The sequence below is a fragment of the Trachurus japonicus genome, chromosome 3 (genome assembly GCF_045865225.1).
Source record: "Trachurus japonicus isolate A0001 chromosome 3, Traja_1.0".
Classification (NCBI taxonomy): domain Eukaryota; kingdom Metazoa; phylum Chordata; class Actinopteri; order Carangiformes; family Carangidae; genus Trachurus; species Trachurus japonicus.
The window spans coordinates 3613234-3636690 of record NC_140909.1 but is presented as its reverse complement, the minus strand read 5'-3'; the positions used below and the strand labels follow the sequence as shown (position 1 = coordinate 3636690).

The 23457-nt window shown below is 44.2% G+C and overlaps 1 protein-coding gene across 1 annotated transcript in view; it reads left to right on the top strand.

Annotated features, from left to right (window-relative positions):
* The first annotated feature begins 405 nt into the window (after positions 1–405).
* LOC146989430 (fibrillin-1-like) overlaps positions 406–23457 on the top strand; it is a 169644-nt gene continuing 146592 nt past the window's right edge. Inside the window, exons 1-11 of the mRNA XM_085773007.1 lie at positions 406–559; positions 1103–1228; positions 1436–1558; positions 5225–5350; positions 7346–7471; positions 13622–13744; positions 14944–15066; positions 15925–16050; positions 20081–20203; positions 21112–21234; positions 22179–22346. Coding sequence (XP_085629133.1) covers positions 406–559; positions 1103–1228; positions 1436–1558; positions 5225–5350; positions 7346–7471; positions 13622–13744; positions 14944–15066; positions 15925–16050; positions 20081–20203; positions 21112–21234; positions 22179–22346 — 1441 coding nt within the window. The remainder of the gene's footprint in view (positions 560–1102; positions 1229–1435; positions 1559–5224; positions 5351–7345; positions 7472–13621; positions 13745–14943; positions 15067–15924; positions 16051–20080; positions 20204–21111; positions 21235–22178; positions 22347–23457) is intronic.

The window sequence follows — 23457 nt, the reverse complement described above, 5'->3', positions numbered from 1 at the left end:
ATGAAATGTAAAAATGTTTTCCAAAATGTAAATTTGTCTGAAGTTGGTAAAAGTGTTTCATGTTTTATTGATATCAAACAAAAAAAAAAAACTTTTTTCAACCAAAAAAAAAAAGGGTTCAAACACAATTTTGGGGGTTTCAAATATTTTTTTGCATTGAAAAACTTATTTTTTTTGATTGAAGTGATTTTTTATTTGATTGAAAAATATCTTTTTTGTTTCAATCAACTTTTTTTGGGATTGAATAATAAAGACACAAATATCCTTCCCATAATGTAGCCCAAATACAAAAATATTACTTTAATCCCAAAAAAGGGTTAAAATGCAACTTTTTGGGTCTCAAATTTGTTTTTTTTGCATTCAAACACTTTTTTTTGATTGAAGTGAAGTTTGTTTTGATTGAAAATGTCTTTTTCTTTTTGTGTGTCCTCAGACATCGACGAGTGTGAGAGGAACCCCCTGCTGTGCCGTGGCGGAGACTGTGTGAACACCGAGGGAAGTTTCCAGTGTGTTTGTCCTGAAGGACACGAGATCGCGGCCGACGGCTCGGCCTGTCTGGGTGAGCGATGACATCACACGCTGAAGCTCCTCCCACCTGTTCCTCGCTGTTCCTGCACCAACACTGCAAAAAATTCAAAATCTTACCAAGAATATTTGTCTTATTTCTAGTCAAAATAAAGCTAATTATACTTTAAATAAGACTCATCACATTAAAAGCAGCTTGTTTTTAGACACTTTTTAATTTTTTCAAGCAAATTTTTCACTTTAAATAAGTAGAAAAATCTGATAGTGGAGCAAGTTTTTCTTTTTTAATACAAGCACAAAAAACCTGCTTTCACTGGCAGATTTTTCTACTTATTTCAAGTGAAAATTAGTTTGAAACAAGTGAAAATGATCTAAAAACAAGTTCATTTTTAGGTGATGAGTCTTATTTTAAGTGGAAAGAGATTAGTTTTGACTAGAAATGAGACATTTTGACAAGAAATAAGACAAATATTCTTGGAAAGATGTTGAGTTTTTGCAGTGAAGCTGATCATCTATTATCATTATTGATACTTATTATTGATAAACCGTTGATGACTTCTTGTCTTCTCTGTCCCAGATATCAACGAGTGTGAGCTGAGCGACCGCCTGTGCAGGAACGGACAGTGTGTGAATATGATTGGTCGATACCAGTGCAGCTGTGACACCGGATACAAGTCGACGGAGAACAGACTGGAGTGTGTGGGTGCGTTACCCGGTCAACAGACCATCACTAACCAATAATCAATCAATACGATCGATCAGTATAAAGAGTGTGTGTGTGTGTGTGTGTGTGTGTGTGTGTGTGTGTGTGTGTGTGTGTGTCTGTGTGTGTGTGTGTGTGTGTGTGTGTGTGTGTCTGTGTGTGTGTGTGTGTGTGTGTGTGTGTGTGTGTGTGTGTGTGTGTGTGTAGACATCGATGAGTGCACCATAGAGAACGGCGGCTGTGAGACGTTCTGCACCAACTCAGAGGGAAGTTACGAGTGCAGCTGCCACAGTGGATACGCTCTGATGCCGGACCTGAGGAGCTGCACCGGTCTGTAGCTCTGTCTGTAGCTCTGTCTGTCTGTCTGTAGCTCTGTCTGTCTGTCTGTAGCTCTGTCTGTAGCTCTGTCTGTCTGTAGCTCTGTCTGTAGCTCTGTCTGTAGCTCTGTCTGTCTGTAGCTCTGTCTGTAGCTCTGTCTGTCTGTAGCTCTGTCTGTAGCTCTGTCTGTCTGTAGCTCTGATGCCGGACCTGAGGAGCTGCACCGGTCTGTAGCTCTGTCTGTAGCTCTGTCTGTCTGTAGCTCTGTCTGTAGCTCTGTCTGTAGCTCTGTCTGTAGCTCTGTCTGTAGCTCTGTCTGTCTGTAGCTCTGTCTGTAGCTCTGTCTGTCTGTAGCTCTGTCTGTAGCTCTGTCTGTCTGTAGCTCTGTCTGTAGCTCTGTCTGTCTGTAGCTCTGATGCCGGACCTGAGGAGCTGCACCGGTCTGTAGCTCTGTCTGTAGCTCTGTCTGTCTGTAGCTCTGTCTGTAGCTCTGTCTGTAGCTCTGTCTGTAGCTCTGTCTGTAGCTCTGTCTGTCTGTAGCTCTGTCTGTAGCTCTGTCTGTCTGTAGCTCTGTCTGTAGCTCTGTCTGTAGCTCTGTCTGTCTGTAGCTCTGTCTGTAGCTCTGTCTGTCTGTAGCTCTGTCTGTAGCTCTGTCTGTCTGTAGCTCTGTCTGTCTGTAGCTCTGTCTGTAGCTCTGTCTGTCTGTAGCTCTGTCTGTAGCTCTGTCTGTCTGTCTGTCTGTAGCTCTGTCTGTAGCTCTGTCTGTAGCTCTGTCTGTCTGTAGCTCTGTCTGTCTGTCTGTAGCTCTGTCTGTAGCTCTGTATGTCTGTAGCTCTGTCTGTAGCTCTGTCTGTCTGTAGCTCTGTCTGTCTGTAGCTCTGTCTGTAGCTCTGTCTGTAGCTCTGTCTGTAGCTCTGTCTGTCTGTCTGTCTGTCTGTAGCTCTGTCTGTAGCTCTGTCTGTCTGTAGCTCTGTCTGTAGCTCTGTCTGTAGCTTTGTCTGTAGCTCTGTCTGTAGCTCTGTCTGTCTGTAGCTCTGTCTGTAGCTCTGTCTGTAGCTCTGTCTGTAGCTCTGTCTGTAGCTCTGTCTGTAGCTCTGTCTGTCTGTCTGTAGCTCTGTCTGTAGCTCTGTCTGTCTGTAGCTCTGTCTGTAGCTCTGTCTGTAGCTCTGTCTGTCTGTAGCTCTGTCTGTAGCTCTGTCTGTAGCTCTGTCTGTCTGTAGCTCTGATGCCGGACCTGAGGAGCTGCACCGGTCTGTAGCTCTGTCTGTCTGTAGCTCTGTCTGTCTGTAGCTCTGTCTGTAGCTCTGTCTGTAGCTCTGTCTGTAGCTCTGTCTGTAGCTCTGTCTGTCTGTAGCTCTGTCTGTAGCTCTGTCTGTCTGTAGCTCTGTCTGTCTGTAGCTCTGTCTGTAGCTCTGTCTGTAGCTCTGTCTGTAGCTCTGTCTGTCTGTAGCTCTGTCTGTAGCTCTGTCTGTCTGTAGCTCTGTCTGTCTGTAGCTCTGTCTGTAGCTCTGTCTGCCTGTCTGTAGCTCTGTCTGTCTGTCTGTAGCTCTGTCTGTAGCTCTGTCTGTAGCTCTGTCTGTCTGTCTGTAGCTCTGTCTGTAGCTCTGTCTGTCTGTAGCTCTGTCTGTAGCTCTGTCTGTAGCTCTGTCTGTAGCTCTGTCTGTCTGTAGCTCTGTCTGTAGCTCTGTCTGTCTGTAGCTCTGTCTGTCTGTAGCTCTGTCTGTAGCTCTGTCTGTAGCTCTGTCTGTCTGTAGCTCTGTCTGTAGCTCTGTCTGTCTGTAGCTCTGTCTGTCTGTAGCTCTGTCTGTAGCTCTGTCTGTCTGTAGCTCTGTCTGTAGCTCTGTCTGTAGCTCTGTCTGTAGCTCTGTCTGTCTGTAGCTCTGTCTGTAGCTCTGTCTGTCTGTAGCTCTGTCTGTAGCTCTGTCTGTAGCTCTGTCTGTCTGTAGCTCTGTCTGTAGCTCTGTCTGTCTGTAGCTCTGTCTGTAGCTCTGTCTGTAGCTCTGTCTGTCTGTAGCTCTGTCTGTAGCTCTGTCTGTCTGTAGCTCTGTCTGTAGCTCTGTCTGTCTGTCTGTCTGTAGCTCTGTCTGTAGCTCTGTCTGTAGCTCTGTCTGTAGCTCTGTCTGTCTGTAGCTCTGTCTGTCTGTCTGTAGCTCTTTCTGTAGCTCTGTATGTCTGTAGCTCTGTCTGTAGCTCTGTCTGTCTGTAGCTCTGTCTGTAGCTCTGTCTGCCTGTCTGTAGCTCTGTCTGTCTGTCTGTAGCTCTGTCTGTAGCTCTGTCTGTAGCTCTGTCTGTAGCTCTGTCTGTCTGTCTGTAGCTCTGTCTGTAGCTCTGTATGTCTGTAGCTCTGTCTGTAGCTCTGTCTGCCTGTCTGTAGCTCTGTCTGTCTGTCTGTAGCTCTGTCTGTAGCTCTGTCTGTAGCTCTGTCTGTAGCTCTGTCTGTCTGTCTGTAGCTCTGTCTGTAGCTCTGTCTGTCTGTAGCTCTGTCTGTAGCTCTGTCTGTAGCTCTGTCTGTAGCTCTGTCTGTCTGTCTGTCTGTCTGTAGCTCTGTCTGTAGCTCTGTCTGTCTGTCTGTAGCTCTGTATGTCTGTAGCTCTGTCTGTAGCTCTGTCTGCCTGTCTGTAGCTCTGTCTGTCTGTCTGTAGCTCTGTCTGTAGCTCTGTCTGTAGCTCTGTCTGTAGCTCTGTCTGTAGCTCTGTCTGTAGCTCTGTCTGTCTGTCTGTAGCTCTGTCTGTAGCTCTGTCTGTCTGTAGCTCTGTCTGTAGCTCTGTCTGTAGCTCTGTCTGTCTGTAGCTCTGATGCCGGACCTGAGGAGCTGCACCGGTCTGTAGCTCTGTCTGTCTGTAGCTCTGTCTGTCTGTAGCTCTGTCTTTAGCTCTGTCTGTAGCTCTGTCTGTCTGTAGCTCTGTCTGTAGCTCTGTCTGTCTGTAGCTCTGTCTGTCTGTAGCTCTGTCTGTAGCTCTGTCTGTAGCTCTGTCTGTAGCTCTGTCTGTCTGTAGCTCTGTCTGTAGCTCTGTCTGTCTGTAGCTCTGTCTGTCTGTAGCTCTGTCTGTAGCTCTGTCTGCCTGTCTGTAGCTCTGTCTGTCTGTCTGTAGCTCTGTCTGTAGCTCTGTCTGTAGCTCTGTCTGTCTGTCTGTAGCTCTGTCTGTAGCTCTGTCTGTCTGTAGCTCTGTCTGTCTGTAGCTCTGTCTGTAGCTCTGTCTGTCGCTCTGTCTGTCTGTAGCTCTGTCTGTCTGTAGCTCTGTCTGTAGCTCTGTCTGTCTGTAGCTCTGTCTGTGTCTGACCTGTGTGTCGGTGCCTCTGTCTGTGCCTCTGTGTCTCTCTGTCTGTGCCTGTGTCTGACCTGTCTGTGCCTCTGCCTGTGTCTGACCCGTGTGTCTGTGCCTCTGTCTGTGCCTCTGACCCGTGTGTCTGTGCCTCTGTCTGTGTCTGACCCGTGTGTCTGTGCCTCTGTCTGTGTCTGACCCGTGTGTCTGTGCCTCTGTCTGTGCCTCTGTCTGTGTCTGACCCGTGTGTCTGTGCCTCTGTCTGTGCCTCTGACCTGTCTGTGCCTCTGTCTGTGCCTCTGACCTGTCTGTGCCTCTGTCTGTGCCTCTGACCTGTCTGTGCCTCTGTCTGTGTCTGACCCGTGTGTCTGTGCCTCTGACCCGTGTGTCTGTGCCTCTGTCTGTGCCCCTCCAGACATCGATGAGTGTGAGGAGAGCCCAGACATCTGTGATGGAGGACAGTGCACCAACACCCCGGGGACGTTCCAGTGTCTGTGCTTCGACGGCTTCATGTCGTCTGAGGACATGAAGACCTGCCTGGGTAACGCTACACACGCTACACACGCTACACACGCTACACGCTACACACACTACAGGCTACACACGCTACACACGCTACACGCTACACACGCCACACACGCTACACGCTACACGCTACACTTTACACTCTACACGCTACACGCTACACGTGTTACACTTTACACTTTACACTCTACACTCTACACGCTACACACGCTACACGCTACAGACTACACGCTACACTTTACACTCTACACTTTATACTTTATACACGCTACACATGTTACACTTTACACTTTACACTTTACACGCTACACATGTTACACTTTACATGCTACACTTTACACTTTACACGCTACACTTTACACTTTACACGCTACACATGTTACACGCTACACATGTTACACTTTACACGCTACACATGTTACACTTTACACGCTACACTTTACACTTTACACGCTACACATGTTACACTTTACATGTTACACTTTACACTTTACATTTTACATTCTACACTTTACACTTTACACTTTGTATTTACATTCTACACTCTACGTGGTACACTTTACACTATGCACTTTACACTTTTAGACTTTACACTTCACACGCTACACTTTACACTATGCACTTTACATGTTACACTTTACACTTTACATGTTACACTTTACACTTTACACTTTACACTCTGCACTTTACACTTTACACTTTACACTCTGCACTTTACACTTTACATGTTACACTTAACACTCTACACTCTACACTTTACACTTTACACTTTACACTCTGCACTTTACACTCTGCACTTTACACTCTACACTTAACACTTTACACTATGCACTTTACACTTTTAGACTTTACACTTAACACTCTACACTTTACACTTTACACTCTACACTTTACACTCTACACTTAACACTTTACACTATGCACTTTACACTTTTAGACTTTACACTTAACACTTTACACTCTACACTTTACACTTTACACTCTGCACTTTACATGTTACACTTTACACTTTACACTTTACATGTTACACTTTACACTTTACACTTTACACTTTACACTTTACACTTTACACTCTGCACTCTGCACTTTACACTTTACACTTTACACTTTACACTCTGCACTTTACACTTTACATGTTACACTTTACACTCTGCACTTTACGCTTTACACTTTACACTTTACACTCTGCACTTTACATTCTGCACTTTACACTTTACACTTTTTACTCTGCACTTTACACTCTGCACTGTACACTTTGCACTTTACACTTTACACTTTTTACTCTGCACTTTACACTCTGCACTGTACACTTTGCACTTTACACTTTACACTTTACATGTTACACTTTACACTCTGCACTGTACGCTTTACGCTGTGCAGTTTTACATTTTACGCTGTACACTTTACAACACCATCATCCTCCTCCTCCTCCTCTTCCTCCTCCTCCTCCTCTTCCTCCTCCTCCTCCTCTTCCTCCTCCTCCTCCTCCTCCTCCTCCTCCTCCTCCCCCTCCTCCTCCTCCTCCTCCTCCTCCTCGGTTGTGTCAGAGTGTGAGTCAGGAGGAAAACACTCTGTGAGTCAGATGTTGTTGTTGTTGTTGTTGTAGATTTATTCAGCTCTGAGCTCTGAATGCGACACATTTAAATGTCTGTTTCCACTGAGGGAAAACACAGAGCTGACAGCGGTGATATAGAGACGACTCAATGACTCTGCACACACACACACACACACACACACACACACACACACACACACACACACACACACACACACACTCTCACAAGTTCAACAACAGTCTGGCGGTTAGAGCCGTCTGTGATGTCATCCTCTGTGAGTCACTGTTTTAGATCAAAGCTTCACAAAAATCCTGTTTGTCAGACTGAAGCAACAAATTAGCGAATTCTCTTTAATTCATTGTCATAACCTTTTCCCTCGGCGTGTCTGCGTGTCTGTGTTTAGCACATTAACATTCCTGCTGCTTCTCCTTATTCTTCTCCTTCTTCCTGTCCAGATGTTGATGAGTGCGAGCTGAACCCAAACATCTGTCTGAGCGGCAACTGTGAGAACACCAAGGGCTCCTTCATCTGCCACTGTGACCTGGGCTACTCCGTCCGCAAGGGCACCACCGGCTGCACAGGTGAGACACACACACGGGGTTTACATCCAGATGTGTCGAAGTTAAGAGAGAGATTTGGTGAAAATGCACAAAAAGCAAATGCAAATTTATGCCCGTTTCCATTCGTTACTGTTTTACGATTATTGGGAGAGGAGGAGCACTGCAAAAACTCAAAATCTTTCCAAGAATATTTGTCTTATTTCTTGTCAAAATGTCTCAATTTTAATCAAAACTAATCTCTTTCCACTTAAAATAAGACTCGTCACCTAAAAATGAACTTGTTTTTAGATCATTTTTACTTGTTTCAATCTAATTTTCAATTGAAATAAGTAGAAAAATCTGCCAGTGAAAGCAAGTTTTTTGTGTTTGTAATAAGGAAGAAAAACTTGCTCCACTATCAGATTTTTCTACTTATTTCAAGTGAAAATCTGCTTGAAAGAAGTAAAAAGTGTCTGAAAACAAGCTGTTTTTATGTGATGAGTCTTATTTTAAGTAGAATGAGATTAGTTTTGACTAGAAATGACCTTTTAACTAGAAAGATTTTGAGTTTTTGCAATGTATTCTCAATTTTTGAAAATGCGAATAAGAAAAAGTGGATGGAAACACAACTACACACACACACACACTCACTTCCTGCTCCACAATGAAATGTTATTGTCAGCGCAGGAAGGTGGAAGAGTGTTAAACAACTGTGAGTCAGGAGAGAGAGGCTGCTGGTTAAGTGGTGAATGATATGTGTGTGTGTGTGTGTGTGTGTGTGTGTGTGTGTGTGTGTGTGAGAAAGTTTTGTTAAGCAGAAGCAGCTCTGACGTCGCTGACGCTCATTCATTACACTAAACACACACACAGAAACACACACACACACACAGACACTGGCAGTAAGTGAGGTCACTATCTTTCTCCAGAAGCGTGCATCACGTTGCACCTTTGTTTATTCTCCGTTTCTCCTTCATTAAGTGTGTTAAACATGACGTGATGGTTGGATGAGTCGTGCAGCTCGTCACCACTGAACCAGCTCCAGAAAACACAAACTCTGGTCCGGTCCGACTGCTGCTGCTGCTGCTGCTGTTAACGCTGCTAGAGCCGTGCAGCTGAGATAAGGCTGGTTTACACCGGCACTAGAGGCCGGTTGATTTAATCTGACCTGGTGTCAGTGATGCAGATGAGTCAGACTCAGCAGCAGCAGCAGCTCGAACTCCTACACACTAATAAACAGGTCTGCACTGCAAAAACTCAAAATCTTTACAAGAATATTTGTCTAATTTCTAGTCAAAGCTCATCTCTTTCCTCTTAAATAAGACTCATTAACTAAAAATGTATTTGTTTTTAGTTCATTTTTACATGTTTCAAACACTTTTTCACTTGAAATAAGTAGAAAAATCTGCCAGTGAAAGCAAGTTTTTTGTGCTTGTAATAAGAAAGAAAAACTTGCTCCACTATCAGATTTTTCTACTTATTTCAAGTGAAAATCTGCTTGAAAGAAGTAGAAAAGTGTCAAAAAACTGCTACTTTTTATGTGATGAGTCTTATTTTAAGTAGAATTAGATTAGTTTTGACAGTAAATGACATTTTGACTAGAGATAAGACAAATATTCTTTGTAAGATTTTGAGTTTTTGCAGTGTGTCTGAAGTGAAGAGGGTGAAGCTGCTGGTTCCTCACATCAGAAAGTGTCTGTCACTGTGGAAGTGTCTGATGTGAGCATGTTGGTGTGTGTGTGTGTGTGTGTGTGTGTGTGTGTGTGTGTGTGTGTGTGTGTACTTGTACAGCTATATGTGTGAGGACCAGTTTGAGTTTTAAACCATCAGAGTGAGGACATTTTGGCCGGTTCTCACTTTCTCAGACCCCTTCCACACTGCAAAAACTCAAAATCTTACCAAGTCTTATTTCTAGTTAAAATGTAATTTCTAGTTAAATCAAATCTCATTATACTAAAAATAAGACTCATCGCATAAAAATTAACTTTTTTTTTTAGATAATTGTCACTTGTGTCAAACAAATTTCCACTTGAAATAAGTAGAAAAATCTGATAGTGGAGCAAGTTTTTCTTTCTTATTACAAGCACAAAAAACTTGCTTTCACTGGCAGATTTTTCTACTTATTTCAAGTGAAAATTAGTTTGAAACAAGTGAAAAGTATCTAAAAACAAGTTACTAACAAATATTTTTGGAAAGATTTTGAGTTTTTACAGTGCAAGGGCTGTTTGAGGGTTAAGACTTTATAATAACTAGGTTATTATAATTAGGTTTAAGTTAGGTTAAGTGTAATGGTTAAGGTTAGGCTCAAGGACATTTAAATCGAACGCAACTGGACTTGGTTATTTGTCTAGGAAGACGTTTCACCTTCATCCAGTCTCAGTCTGGTCAGATGCTACATGAGCTGATGAAGCCTCTTGGATGAGGGTGAAACGTCTTCCTAGACAAATAACCAAGTCCACTTTGCGTTTGATTTAAATGTCCTTGAGATATCTAATGACCTGGATGAATGAGAATATTCCCAGGCTTAAGGTTAGGCATTTGTTTTGGATGGTTACACTGCAAAAACTCAAAATCTTACCAAGAATATTTGTCTTATTTCTAGTTAAAATGTCCATTTGTAGTCAAAACAAATCTAATTATACTAAAAATAAGACTCATCACATTAAAAGTAGCTTGTTTTTAGACACTTTTTACTTTTTTCAAGCAGATTTTCACTTGAAATAAGTAGAAAAATCTGATAGTGGATCAAGTTTTTCTTCCTTATTACAAGCATTAAAAAACTTGCTTTCACTGACAGATTTTTCTACTTATTTCAAGTGAAAATTAGTTTGAAACAAGTGAAAATGATCTAAAAACAAGTTGATTTTTAGGTGATGAGTCTTATTTTAAGTGGAAAGAGATTAGTTTTGACTAGAAATGAGACATTTTGACAAGAAATAAGACAAATATTCTTGGAAAGATTTTGAGTTTTTACAGTGTAAGGTTAGGGTTAGGGGCTAAAGGGAATACGTTATGTCAATGAGTGTCCTCACAAAGATAGCATAGCATGTGTGTGTGTGTGTGTGTGTGTGTGTGTGTGTGTTAATGAGTGAGTGGTGCTGTCAGACTCAGATCCGATCCAGATCCGATCCAGCTGTGGATGAAGCTCCACAGGAATGTTTTTCTTTTTCTTCTTGCTCCATGTACGTTCACTCTGGTGTGTGATGCTGGGATGTTGTGATGTTGTGATGTTGTGATGTTGTGATGTTGTGATGTTGTGCGTTGTGGGTGGAGAAGCTCCGGCCAGCTTTATTAAAGACTCCTTCAGAGTCCAGAGCTGAATTCATCTTCATTTCTCTAAATTACCAGCAGGTCAGAGCGCTGAGTCACAGCAACAAGAGACAATAAATTACACTTTTCTTCTTTGGAAAGGAAAATTAAGTTGAGAGGCAATAAAACTTAGTTATAGCACACACACGCACACACACACATTCACACACAGAGAGAGATGACCATATATGAGGAAACATGACCATATATGACCATATATGACCATATATGAGTATATATGACTATATATGAGGAAACATGACCACATATGACCATATATGAGTATATATAACTATATATGACTATATACAACTATATATGACTATATATGAGTAAACATGACCATGTATGAGTATATATAACTATATATGACTATATATGAGGAAACATGACCATATATGACTATATATGAGTAGATATAACTATATATGACTATATATGAATAAACATGACCATGTATGACTATGACTATATATAACTATATAGGCAAGACAAGGCAATTTTATCAGTATAGCCCGTTTCTACCAGCAGTTTGTCTCAAAGGGCTTTACATCCCATCATAACAACATCCTCTGTCCTTAGACCCTCACATCCACTGAGGAAAAACTCCATGGAAAACCCTTTTAACAGGGAAAAGCAGGAGAAACCTCATATATATGACTATCTATGAGTAAACATGACCATACTGTATTATGACTACACAGTATATGAGTATATATAACTATAAATGACTGTATATGACTTTATATAACTATATATGAGTAGACATGACCATATATGACCATGTTTAATGCTCAAACTGTTTGACTCCTCTCTCTCCACTTGCTACACTGTCTGTGAAATACTCCACAGTAGCCTACTGCCACACAACAGACAGTTGAACAGAGAGTTGAACATACAGACAGACAGACAGACAGTTAAAGAGAAACTTAAACAGAGAGACAGTTAGACAGACGGTTGAACACAGACATGGAGACTTCTCTGTCATCTGAACCTTTTTCATCAGTCTGATTAAATCAAACGTCTCTGACACCGACTGTGACCACCGGCATCTGCTCACAGGCAACAACCTGTGTTTGCATTTTACATTTCCACATGAGAGAGAGAGAGTGTGTGTGTGTGTGTGTGTGTGTGTGTGTGTGTGTGGTGCTCTCTGTCATCAGAGGCTCGGGGGGAAACGATCTCTAACTCCGTCTGTAATCCAGAGGTTTGTTTTGCTCTCAGGTCTCATATTAAGTCGTCATCAGACGGAGCGTAAACACATAAAGCTGCAGCTCTGAGCTCTAATTCACACTGCTGCAATTACTACCTCACACACACACACACACACACACACACACACACACACACACACACACACACACACACACCAGACACACACACACACACACACACACACACATGTGAGTGTGTCTCATTGGCTGATGAGTCCTAACATCGTGATCAAGTTCATGGCAGGATGAGACAGGTTTATTGGTTTTGCCCATTTTTACAAACAGAGAAGACATAAGAATGTGCATTAACTGAAAACAATTTAAAGGGATAGTTCAACATTTTGTCAAATTGGCCCATTGCCATAATCCCTATAGTCATAGCAGTAGGTTTGTTACCTTTAATTGTCGGTGCAAGCTGTTTTTAGAACGGCGGAGGGAAATACAGAGACTGTTGATGAAAAACTGTCCCTGAAGGCAACGTGCATCAGTGGTTTTACATGAATTTCCCTCTACAACAACTCTGTGTGGTAACGTTGTGTTATTATCTCATAGCGTGGTGAATGTGCAGCTCACAACTTGTCCACCAGAGCGTTGTGGAGTTGTTGGATTGTGTATTTGATGAGTTTGATGAGGGAAACCAAGAAATCCCATAATGAGCCTCCGTAGCGTAGCTCTGAGCAGCTCACGGCTCTGCTCCGCCGTTCTAAAAACAGCTTGCACCGACAATTAAAGGTAACGAACCTACTGCTATGACTATAGGGATTATGGCAATGGGCCAATTTGACAAAACGTTGAACTATCCCTTTAAATGATACTACAAACAAACACTCCTGGTCAGCTATAAAGAACTGGACAGCTAATTTTATACGTTTTTAGAAAGTATTTTAGTTAGTTAGTATGTTTGCTCTGAAAGCATGAGGTACAGATAACAAGAACAATCCTTAACGGGGAATAAAACCGGTATAAACCTGAGTCCTTCACCTCTTCCTCTGTTCAGTCTTTGTCTCAGAGCTGTGACTCTCGGCTCGGGGCTCTCGGGCTCGGGGCCAGTTAGTTATTGTGTTGGTCAAAGTTTCTCAGGGTTGTTTTGGCTCAGATCAGCCGTGGTCATTGTTGTAGCTCCTTATATTACAGAGTTTTTCCACTGAGCCGCGGTCAGAGGGGGGGTGGGACTGAAGGGTGCGGTGAGGGGTGAGGCAGGTAGTTGTTTGCCCAATTCCAATTCTATTTTTCATCCCTACCCCTCCCCCTCGCCCTTAACCCTTGCCCCTTGAAACGGAGCTACATTTCGTAGGAGTTGAAAGTCAACCCCTACAAATTGGGACGCCACTTCAACAATCACATACGTCATCAGTCGTCTCTGCTGGCTTTCACATTTAGACGTGATGAGCTTCTGCCACAAATCCTCTATTCAGAACCACGTTAACTTAATAAAATAAAATAAAATTTAATGAAGACTGATGTGTTCATTGTAAAACATTTATTTATTGATGCCCTCGGTTTATTAACTCTCTGAACAGTTTACCACCTAGAAAGCAGTTTACCCACTACAAACAATGAAGTTCAGACCAACTGGATCCACGGCAACGACAACGACGATGAAGCTTTAACGTCTTCTTCTTTCTTTCTTTCTTTCTTTCTTTCTTTCTTTCTTTCTTTCTTTCTCTGACAGATATCAATGAGTGTGAGATCGGAGCTCATAACTGCGACCGACACGCCACCTGCACCAACACGGCAGGAAGCTTCAAATGCAACTGCGCTCCGGGATGGATCGGAAACGGCCTCAAATGCACAGGTACAGACCTTATTATTATGGGCTGTCGTGTCGGCATGAACAGAAGGACATGTCAACAGCCAAGAAACATGATGCAACAACAAAACTGAAAAAATACCAAATTATTCTGACATTGACATTCACTCACATTATAGAACGAGTCGTGTGCATTAAGCCACTGTTTAACTTTAACCTCAGTTTAGATTTTAGGTTATTTTGCTTCCTTGACATGTCTTGTGTCAGAATAGTGGAAATAAATAATAGAAAATCCACATTAAGGTTTTTATTTTACTTGATTTCATCTGTCAATTTCTTCTAAATTCACCAAAAGTTAGTCTGAGCCATGTCATGCCAGGTGTCATTGTAAAGATCTCTCTCCTGAACAATGATTTAGGCTCCAAATATGGTCATTTCCTTTTCATCAGCAACAAATTATAAAAGTAGGATTGACAATAACAATCTGTGTAATTTTACAGTCCAAGTCTTTAAAGGCCGTTTCCTCAGAAAGAGTTTTTCAGACTCAGACTCTGAGCTAGAAATCTCCACTTCAGCAGCACTTCCAGACACCAAACCTTCCACTTTGATCCCTTTCTATATTCTGAAGGTTTTTACAGAGGGGATTGTTGATATATCATTCACAGCCTCATTTATACAACATTTTATTACTAAAAAAATGGAGACATTAGATGTTTTAAAGGGCTGGTGACAGTATTTTCTCATTTACAGAGTGATAAAAAGAGATATCCACAATCCTCCTCTGGAAAAACTAAAGACTCTAATGTGTCAACAAAATAAAACAAAGTAGCTTTATCCATTGTTCAGATTTCTGTTCTGGAAATATATGCAAATTGGCGCATATTTCATCAGATATTGCCTCATTTACATATTTAAACATAAAATTTGACAAAACTTGTAATAAGAGATATCCAAAATCCTCCTCTGTAAAAACTTAAAAATATATGCAAATTAGCGCATATTTCAATTAAATATAGCCTAATTTACATATTTAAACATAAAATTTGACAAAACTTGTAATACAAAAAATATTTATTTTAATGTGAGTGATAAACTTGGGAAGTTTCATGATGATATCTGTTAGTTAAACTTTTTACCCTATTCACCTGTAGTGTCTCTTCTGAAGGCGATGTGTTCATGTGTCGTTTCCTCCGTGTTTGGACGTTTCCACCTTCACACGTGTAACGGACGTGTTTGTGTTTCAGATCTGGACGAGTGCTCCAACGGGACTCACATGTGCAGCAACAACGCCGACTGTCTCAACACCATGGGCTCGTACCGCTGCGCCTGCAAGGACGGCTTCTCTGGAGACGGATTCTACTGTTTAGGTCGCGCATCCAAACACACGACAACACAAACCACAAACCACACGGGTCTGACATGAAGCACAAACACACTTAGTCTCATTCATGAAACATTAGTAAATCTGTGTGTAGATTTGCACATAAAAGCTCACGCTACTAAAACTCTACTCCGGATTCATGAACGGTGCGGGAAACTCATCAGCAATTAGCATAGATCTCCATACATGAATAACCATATAAGGAGATCCTGACCACCATATTAGGAGGTAGGTGCATCCTGTTCACCTGCAGCCATGACGCAAACAAGGAAAGAGGGAGAGAGATAAAAGAGAGATCGGGAATCTAAGTCATTTTGGGTGAAGAAAAAATTGCGCAGGATCAAGTGTGTGTCCACCGATGTTGTGGCAACACACACTCTGCATCGCATGTCAGCTGCACATTTATGGAAGAAAAGTTTTTAGGGTTTTATATCAGATTATTTTCATCATTAGATGGAGCCTTGACGTGTTTGTGTGTGTCCGATCCCTAAAACCTTTCTCTCTCCAAATATTTCTAATCCTTTGTCATGTTTAAATGACGTGTTTCAAAGGCATCGACGTAATTTTAACATGAGAGGGAGTAATGCGAATTAAAATTGTAATGTCCAGCTGTGACAAGCAACATTTCTGTGCATTCCTACATTTACACAAGAACCACACACAGTCAGGAGCAGGTGTAGGTTTTGTGAGTAGCTACGTAAAGATTGATGGATGCGGAAATACACGTACATGTCTGCTGCACATGTTTTACACACAAATCCGTGCTGCTCACGTTTCATGAATGAGATCCAGTGTGTTAACAAACTGTGTGTGTGTGTGTGTGTGTGTCTGATCACCATTACAGACAGTGATGAGTGTGCAGACAACGGAAACCTGTGTGACAACGGCCACTGTCTGAACCTGCCGGGAGGTTTCCGCTGCGAATGCGACATGGGCTTCTTCCCCACGACTGACGGAAAGGCCTGTGAAGGTAACACAACACCACACAACACCACACAACATAACACAACACAACATAACACAACACAACACAATATAACGTGACTGAATGATGGATGAATGAATGAATGAATGGTGAATGGTGTGACTGAGATCCTGTCATGTTTCTCTGCTGCGTTCAAGAGAAGCTGAACTAAAGATATTAGAGAGAACAGCAGCTTTACTGAGCATCAACCTGGGAGTTCTTCAGTGGATCAATTAAAGGCTCAGACCAGACTTTATATCCAGGACCCAGTTGTTCAAAAGGTTTAAAGGGATAGTATCATTTTTCTAAAGTGGGGTTGTATGATCTACAAATAGCCCCTAAGTACTTTAATTGCAGTAGAAGACTCTCTGCACTCCTCCCGTTAGCAACGCCAGCCCATAATAGCCCTGCCCAGAGATTTACAACATACAGTGTTGTGAACGGACCCAAAGAAACGGCCTATTTTCACGGCCTAAAAGAGGTTTTACCTGAAAAAAAATACACAGTTCCATTGTTCGCTATAATATAATTTTTTCCAGCCCTTCAAAGTGCAGGAAAAACACAGTTTTTATTTGGACCTAACCAACTCACGTATCCCTCCACCCAGGGTTAGCGCCCGCTGATCAGCAGTTGGTTAGGTCCAAATAAAAACTGTGTTTTTCCTGCACTTTGAAGGGCTGGAAAACATTATATTATAGCGAATATATCTTTTTTTCGGAACAATTTCTCATGTCGGGGCTTCAATACAAGAGGGACATTACAGACGAGCACTTTGGAGGTATTTGGATGTTTTTTGGTGTGTCTTTTTGGATGAAGAATAGTGATCTCCGTTCTAAACCGTCATATGGACATGCAGTGCTGCACGGAGCCCCGCTGTAACTCAGAGAAGCCACGGAGGACTCTGAAACTTCCCTATCCCTTTAACTATCCCTTTAATGTGAAACAGGTAGAGGAGGTGAAGTTTCCCTGCTGGACTCGTCTCATTTACACTTTGGAGACATTGTACTTTGCTCTAAGTGCTTTAGGTTGCCACTGCGTTAACAGTGACGGCTACAGACAGAAGATCTGCTTGGGGATATTTAAACTGAATGGAATAAAAGTGAAAGTATGAGCGGTGCCTTCAGGCTCCAGTGAGTGCAGTGGGACGTTGTGCTGCTGCAGCCTCTCTGACGGCGTGATAAGGCCTCGTTGTGCTGCTCCTCTCTGACGGTGTGATAAGGCCTCGTTGTGCTGCTCCTCTCTGACGGTGTGATAAGGCCTCGTTGTGCTGCTCCTCTCTGACGGTGTGATAAGGCCTCGTTGTGCTGCTGCTCCTCTCTGACGGTGTGATAAGGCCTCGTTGTGCTGCTCCTCTCTGACGGTGTGATAAGGCCTCGTTGTGCTGCTGCTCCTCTCTGACGGTGTGATAAGGCCTCGTTGTGCTGCTCCTCTCTGACGGTGTGATAAGGCCTCGTTGTGCTGCTGCAGCTCCTCTCTGACGGTGTGATGAGGCCTCGTTGTGCTGCAGCTCCTCTCTGACGGTGTGATGAGGCCTCGTTGTGCCGCTGCTCCTCTCTGACGGTGTGATGAGGCCTCGTTGTGCCGCTGCTCCTCTCTGACGGTGTGATAAGGCCTCGTTGTGCCGCTGCTCCTCTCTGACGGTGTGATAAGGCCTCGTTGTGCCGCTGCTCCTCTCTGACGGTGTGATAAGGCCTCGTTGTGCCGCTGCTCCTCTCTGACGGTGTGATAAGGCCTCGTTGTGCCGCTGCTCCTCTCTGACGGTGTGATGAGGCCTCGTTGTGCTGCTGCACCTCTCTGACGGTGTGATGAGGCCTCGTTGTGCTGCAGCTCCTCTCTGACGGTGTGATGAGGCCTCGTTGTGCTGCAGCTCCTCTCTGACGGTGTGATGAGGCCTCGTTGTGCTGCTGCTCCTCTCTGACGGTGTGATAAGGCCTCGTTGTGCTGCTGCAGCTCCTCTCTGACGGTGTGATAAGGCCTCGTTGTGCTGCTGCTCCTCTCTGACGGTGTGATAAGGCCTCGTTGTGCTGCTGCAGCTCCTCTCTGACGGTGTGATAAGGCCTCGTTGTGCTGCAGCTCCTCTCTGACGGTGTGATAAGGCCTCGTTGTGCTGCTGCAGCTCCTCTCTGACGGTGTGATAAGGCCTCGTTGTGCTGCTGCTCCTCTCTGACGGTGTGATAAGGCCTCGTTGTGCTGCAGCTCCTCTCTGACGGTGTGATGAGGCCTCGTTGTGCTGCTGCAGTTCCTCTCTGACGGTGTGATAAGGCCTCGTTGTGCTGCTGCTCCTCTCTGACGGTGTGATAAGGCCTCGTTGTGCTGCAGCTCCTCTCTGACGGTGTGATGAGGCCTCGTTGTGCTGCTGCAGCTCCTCTCTGACGGTGTGATGAGGCCTCGTTGTGCTGCAGCTCCTCTCTGACGGTGTGATGAGGCCTCGTTGTGCTGCAGCTCCTCTCTGACGGTGTGATGAGGCCTCGTTGTGCTGCTGCAGTTCCTCTCTGACGGTGTGATAAGGCCTCGTTGTGCTGCAGCTCCTCTCTGACGATGTGATAAGGCCTCGTTGTGCTGCAGCTCCTCTCTGACGGTGTGATGAGGCCTCGTTGTGCTGCAGCTCCTCTCTGACGGTGTGATGAGGCCTCGTTGTGCTGCAGCTCCTCTCTGACGGTGTGATAAGGCCTCGTTGTGCTGCTGCTCCTCTCTGACGGTGTGATGAGGCCTCGTTGTGCTGCTGCAGCTCCTCTCTGACGGTGTGATAAGGCCTCGTTGTGCTGCTCCTCTCTGACGGTGTGATGAGGCCTCGTTGTGCTGCTCCTCTCTGACGGTGTGATAAGGCCTCGTTGTGCTGCAGCTCCTCTGACGGTGTGATAAGGCCTCGTTGTGCTGCAGCTCCTCTCTGACGGTGTGATGAGGCCTCGTTGTGCTGCAGCTCCTCTCTGACGGTGTGATGAGGCCTCGTTGTGCTGCAGCTCCTCTCTGACGGTGTGATGAGGCCTTGTTGTGCTGCAGCTCCTCTCTGACGGTGTGATGAGGCCTCGTTGTGCTGCTGCTCCTCTCTGACGGTGTGATGAGGCCTCGTTGTGCTGCTGCTCCTCTCTGACGGCGTGATAAGGCCTCGTTGTGCTGCAGCTCCTCTCTGACGGTGTGATGAGGCCTCGTTGTGCTGCAGCTCCTCTCTGACGGTGTGATAAGGCCTTGTTGTGCTGCTCCTCTCTGACGGTGTGATGAGGCCTCGTTGTGCTGCTGCAGCTCCTCTCTGACGGTGTGATGAGGCCTCGTTGTGCTGCTGCAGCTCCTCTCTGACGGTGTGATAAGGCCTCGTTGTGCTGCTGCAGCTCCTCTCTGACGGTGTGATAAGGCCTCGTTGTGCTGCAGCTCCTCTCTGACGGTGTGATAAGGCCTCGTTGTGCTGCAGCTCCTCTCTGACGGCGTGATAAGGCCTCGTTGTGCTGCAGCTCCTCTCTGACGGTGTGATGAGGCCTCGTTGTGCTGCTGCAGCTCCTCTCTGACGGTGTGATAAGGCCTCGTAAGGCCTCGTTGTGCTGCAGCTCCTCTCTGACGGTGTGATAAGGCCTCGTTGTGCTGCAGCTCCTCTCTGACGGTGTGATGAGGCCTCGGTGGATCTGATTGGCTGAGCAGACCGACCGACCTCATTGTGCTGATGTGTCAAACATCCTGGAATAACCTGTCCGGTCCTCCCTCGCTCCGCTCAGCCGGCGCTGGACAGTAATGACTTGTGCAGAGTCTAATGATGTGGAAGAGCACAATTTCATAACCTTGGCTGCTGCTCTGATTGTGTGTGTGTGTCTGTGTGTGTCTATGTGTGTGTGTCTGTCTGGATGTCTGGGCATTTTTTTTGCCCCAGAACTGTCATTCTTTAGCAGAGGTGAGCGGCCTTCACTTCCTACTGCCGGCTGCCAACTTTCCACCATGATCCCATGATCCACTAATCCCTCACAGCTGGGCCTCTCTCTCTCTCTCTCTCTCTCTCTCTCCCTCTCTCTGTGTCTCTCTCTCTCTCTGTCTCTCTCTCCTTCTTCTACAGACATAGACGAATGTACCTTCGCTGACATCTGTGTCAATGGACGCTGCATTAATATGCCAGGACTCTTCAGATGTGAATGTAACATTGGTTATGAACTGGACAGAAGTGGAGGCAACTGCACAGGTGAGACCAGTAAACACTGTGTAAGACCAGTAAACACAGTGTAAGACCAGTATAAAACCAGTAAACACAGTACAAGACCAGTATAAGACCAGTAAACACAGTGTAAGACCAGTATAAAACCAGTAAACACAGTATAAGACCAGTAAACACTGTGTAAGACCAGTATAAAACCAGTAAACACTGTATAAGACCAGTAAACACTGTGTAAGACCAGTATAAAACCAGTAAACACAGTATAAGACCAGTAAACACTGTATAAGACCAGTAAACACTGTGTAAGACCAGTATAAAACCAGTAAACACAGTATAAGACCAGTAAACACTGTGTAAGACCAGTATAAAACCAGTAAACACAGTATAAGACCAGTAAACACTGTGTAAGACCAGTATAAAACCAGTAAACACAGTATAAGACCAGTAAACACTGTGTAAGAAGACCAGTAAACACTGTGTAAGACCAGTAAACACTGTCTAAGAAGACCAGTAAACACCGTGTAAGACCAGTAAACACTTTGTAAGACCAGTAAACACAGTGTAAGACCAGTATAAGACCAGTAAACACAGTGTAAGACCAGTGTAAGACCAGTATAAGACCAGTAAACACAGTATAAGACCAGTATAAAACCAGTAAACACGATATAAGACCAGTATAAGACCAGTAAACACTGTGTAAGACCAGTATAAGACCAGTAAACACAGTATAAGACCAGTATAAGACCAGTAAACACAGTATAAGACCAGTATAGGACCAGTATAAGACCAGTAAACACAGTATAAGACCAGTAAACACAGTGTAAGACCAGTATAGGACTAGTAAACACACTATAAGACCAGTATAAGACCAGTAAACACAGTGTAAGACCAGTGTAAGACCAGTAATGAGTGTGTAACATGTGTCTCCGGCTCAGACGTGAACGAGTGTGTGGACCCGACCACCTGCATCAACGGGATGTGTGTGAACATTCCTGGGAGTTACCACTGCAACTGTCCTGCAGACTTCGAGCTCAACCCCACCAGAGTGGGCTGTGTCGGTGAGACTGACTGTCTGTCTGTGTGTGTGTCTGTCTGTCTGTCTGTCTGTCTGTCTGTCTGTCTGTCTGTCTGTCTGTCTGTCTGTCTGTCTGTCTCTCTGTCTCTCTGTCTCTCTGGTTGTGTCCTAAACTCCTCCCTCATTCCCTCCTCCCTACTCACTATATAGTGAATTCAATAAAGTGACTCACTGGTCAAATAAAAAAACACTTTCTGACACTACTCCGCTGCACAGTAGACACACCATAGACGGGCTAACAGAAATTAGCATCGCTATCCAGAGTCTGTGGTCAGTTTATAACGCTTGTTAGGAAATTAGCTCCGACGTTTGTTGTGGGAGTCTGTGGAAGCTACAACCGGACAACTCTGACAGCTGGACACATTTATTGAGGCTGCTGCACTACTTCATTTATTTGGTAGCTACACCGGTCGCTACTTCATTTATTTGGTAGCTACACCGGTCACTACTTCATTTATTTGGTAGCTACACCGGTCACTACTGCATTTATTTGGTAGCTACACCGGTCACTACTTCATTTATTTGGTAGCTACACCGGTCACTACTTCATTTATTTGGTAGCTACACCGGTCACTACTGCATTTATTTGGTAGCTACACCGGTCACTACTTCATTTATTTGGTAGCTACACCGGTCACTACTGCATTTATTTGGTAGCTACACCGGTCACTACTTCATTTATTTGGTAGCTACACCGGTCGCTCTGTGAATTATGGGATAGATTCAGTCACTAGATAGTGAACATTAATAATCACTAAACATTCAGACACCACTACAACAACTGGTCACTAGAGAGAGAGGAGGGGGGATTTCGGACAACGCCTCTGTCTGTCTGACGCTCACCTGCACTGAAACACCTTCACACCTGTCTGTCTCTCTGTCTCTGTCTCTCTGTCTCTCTGTCTCTGTCTGTCTGTGTGTGAACAGACACCCGCTCCGGAAGCTGCTTCCTGGATGTCCGTTCCCGTGGAGACGCCTCGGAGAGTCTGGACTGCTCCAATGAGATCGGAGTGGGAGTGTCGAAGGCGTCGTGCTGCTGCTCCCTGGGCCAGGGCTGGGGAAACCCCTGTGAATCCTGTCCCTCCGTCAACTCCAGTGAGTCAAACATCACATGACATCATCACATCACATCACATCATCACATCACATGACATGACATCACATCACATCATAGATATATATACGTAGATGCCGCATTCAGGGTTGTCTGGAGTGTCTCACGGCCGCCATCTTGAGGAGTAGTTCCTCCTGAGCAGCATCAACAGTCAGAGGGTTTGACAGCTGTGAATCTGGTGAAATGCAGAACTTTTGTGCCGCGTACGGATGTTCCCATGAAAGAAACAAGAAACGCCAAAACCAAGAGACATGGAAGAACTTTTCTCCAGTAACAAGTTGTTTTATATTATAGAACTGTTAATATGAACTTGTTGAATGTGATGTAGGTGAGTTATCTGACATAAATGAAACTAAGGTAACGTATCATAGGGTGGATATATGTTACATTTAGTGCATATACCGCTAGTTCATATATTAATAGTTTGTTATTTTGTTGCCTGTATGTGTAGGCTAGGCTTATCAGCTGTTTCCCCCGGCTGTGAGTTTGTGGTTGCCATGGTGATGAGGCCAGCGAGTGGGTGTAAACCACTGTAGGCTACCTATATAACTGTGTTAGGCCATATATCAGTTTCATGGCACTGACATTAACCCTAACTGCTAACGTGAGCTATGTAGCTGAGTTGTAGTATTTCTATTAAAACAAACAGCTTGAAAATCGGTTGAAAATTCAGTGATAGACCTCTACTGCCTCTGTAGATACAGGAAGTCAAAGTTAGACACCTCCTGCTCAAGATGGCGGCGGCGGCGACAATCCGTTCCAATGGGCAGCAGCGTCAGAGGAGGCAGCTACGTTTATATATCTATGCAATGACATCACATGACATGACATCACATGGTTCAGCTCTACTCAGTATAGCCACTATAGCCACTATTACACACAACTATTAGTTTCAGGTTAGAGGGGCGAGTCCAAGTAATTGGACATATTTGAGCATTTTATAAAAAAGTTACTTTTCCTGGCAATTAGTAACTCAGTTACTTTTTGGGGGAAGTACCGAGTAACTATAACTAATTACTTTTAATTTCGTCATTAACGGCGGAGCAGCAGAGAAGCAGAGCAGTGAGCAACGAGTTGCTGCTCTGCTGCTCT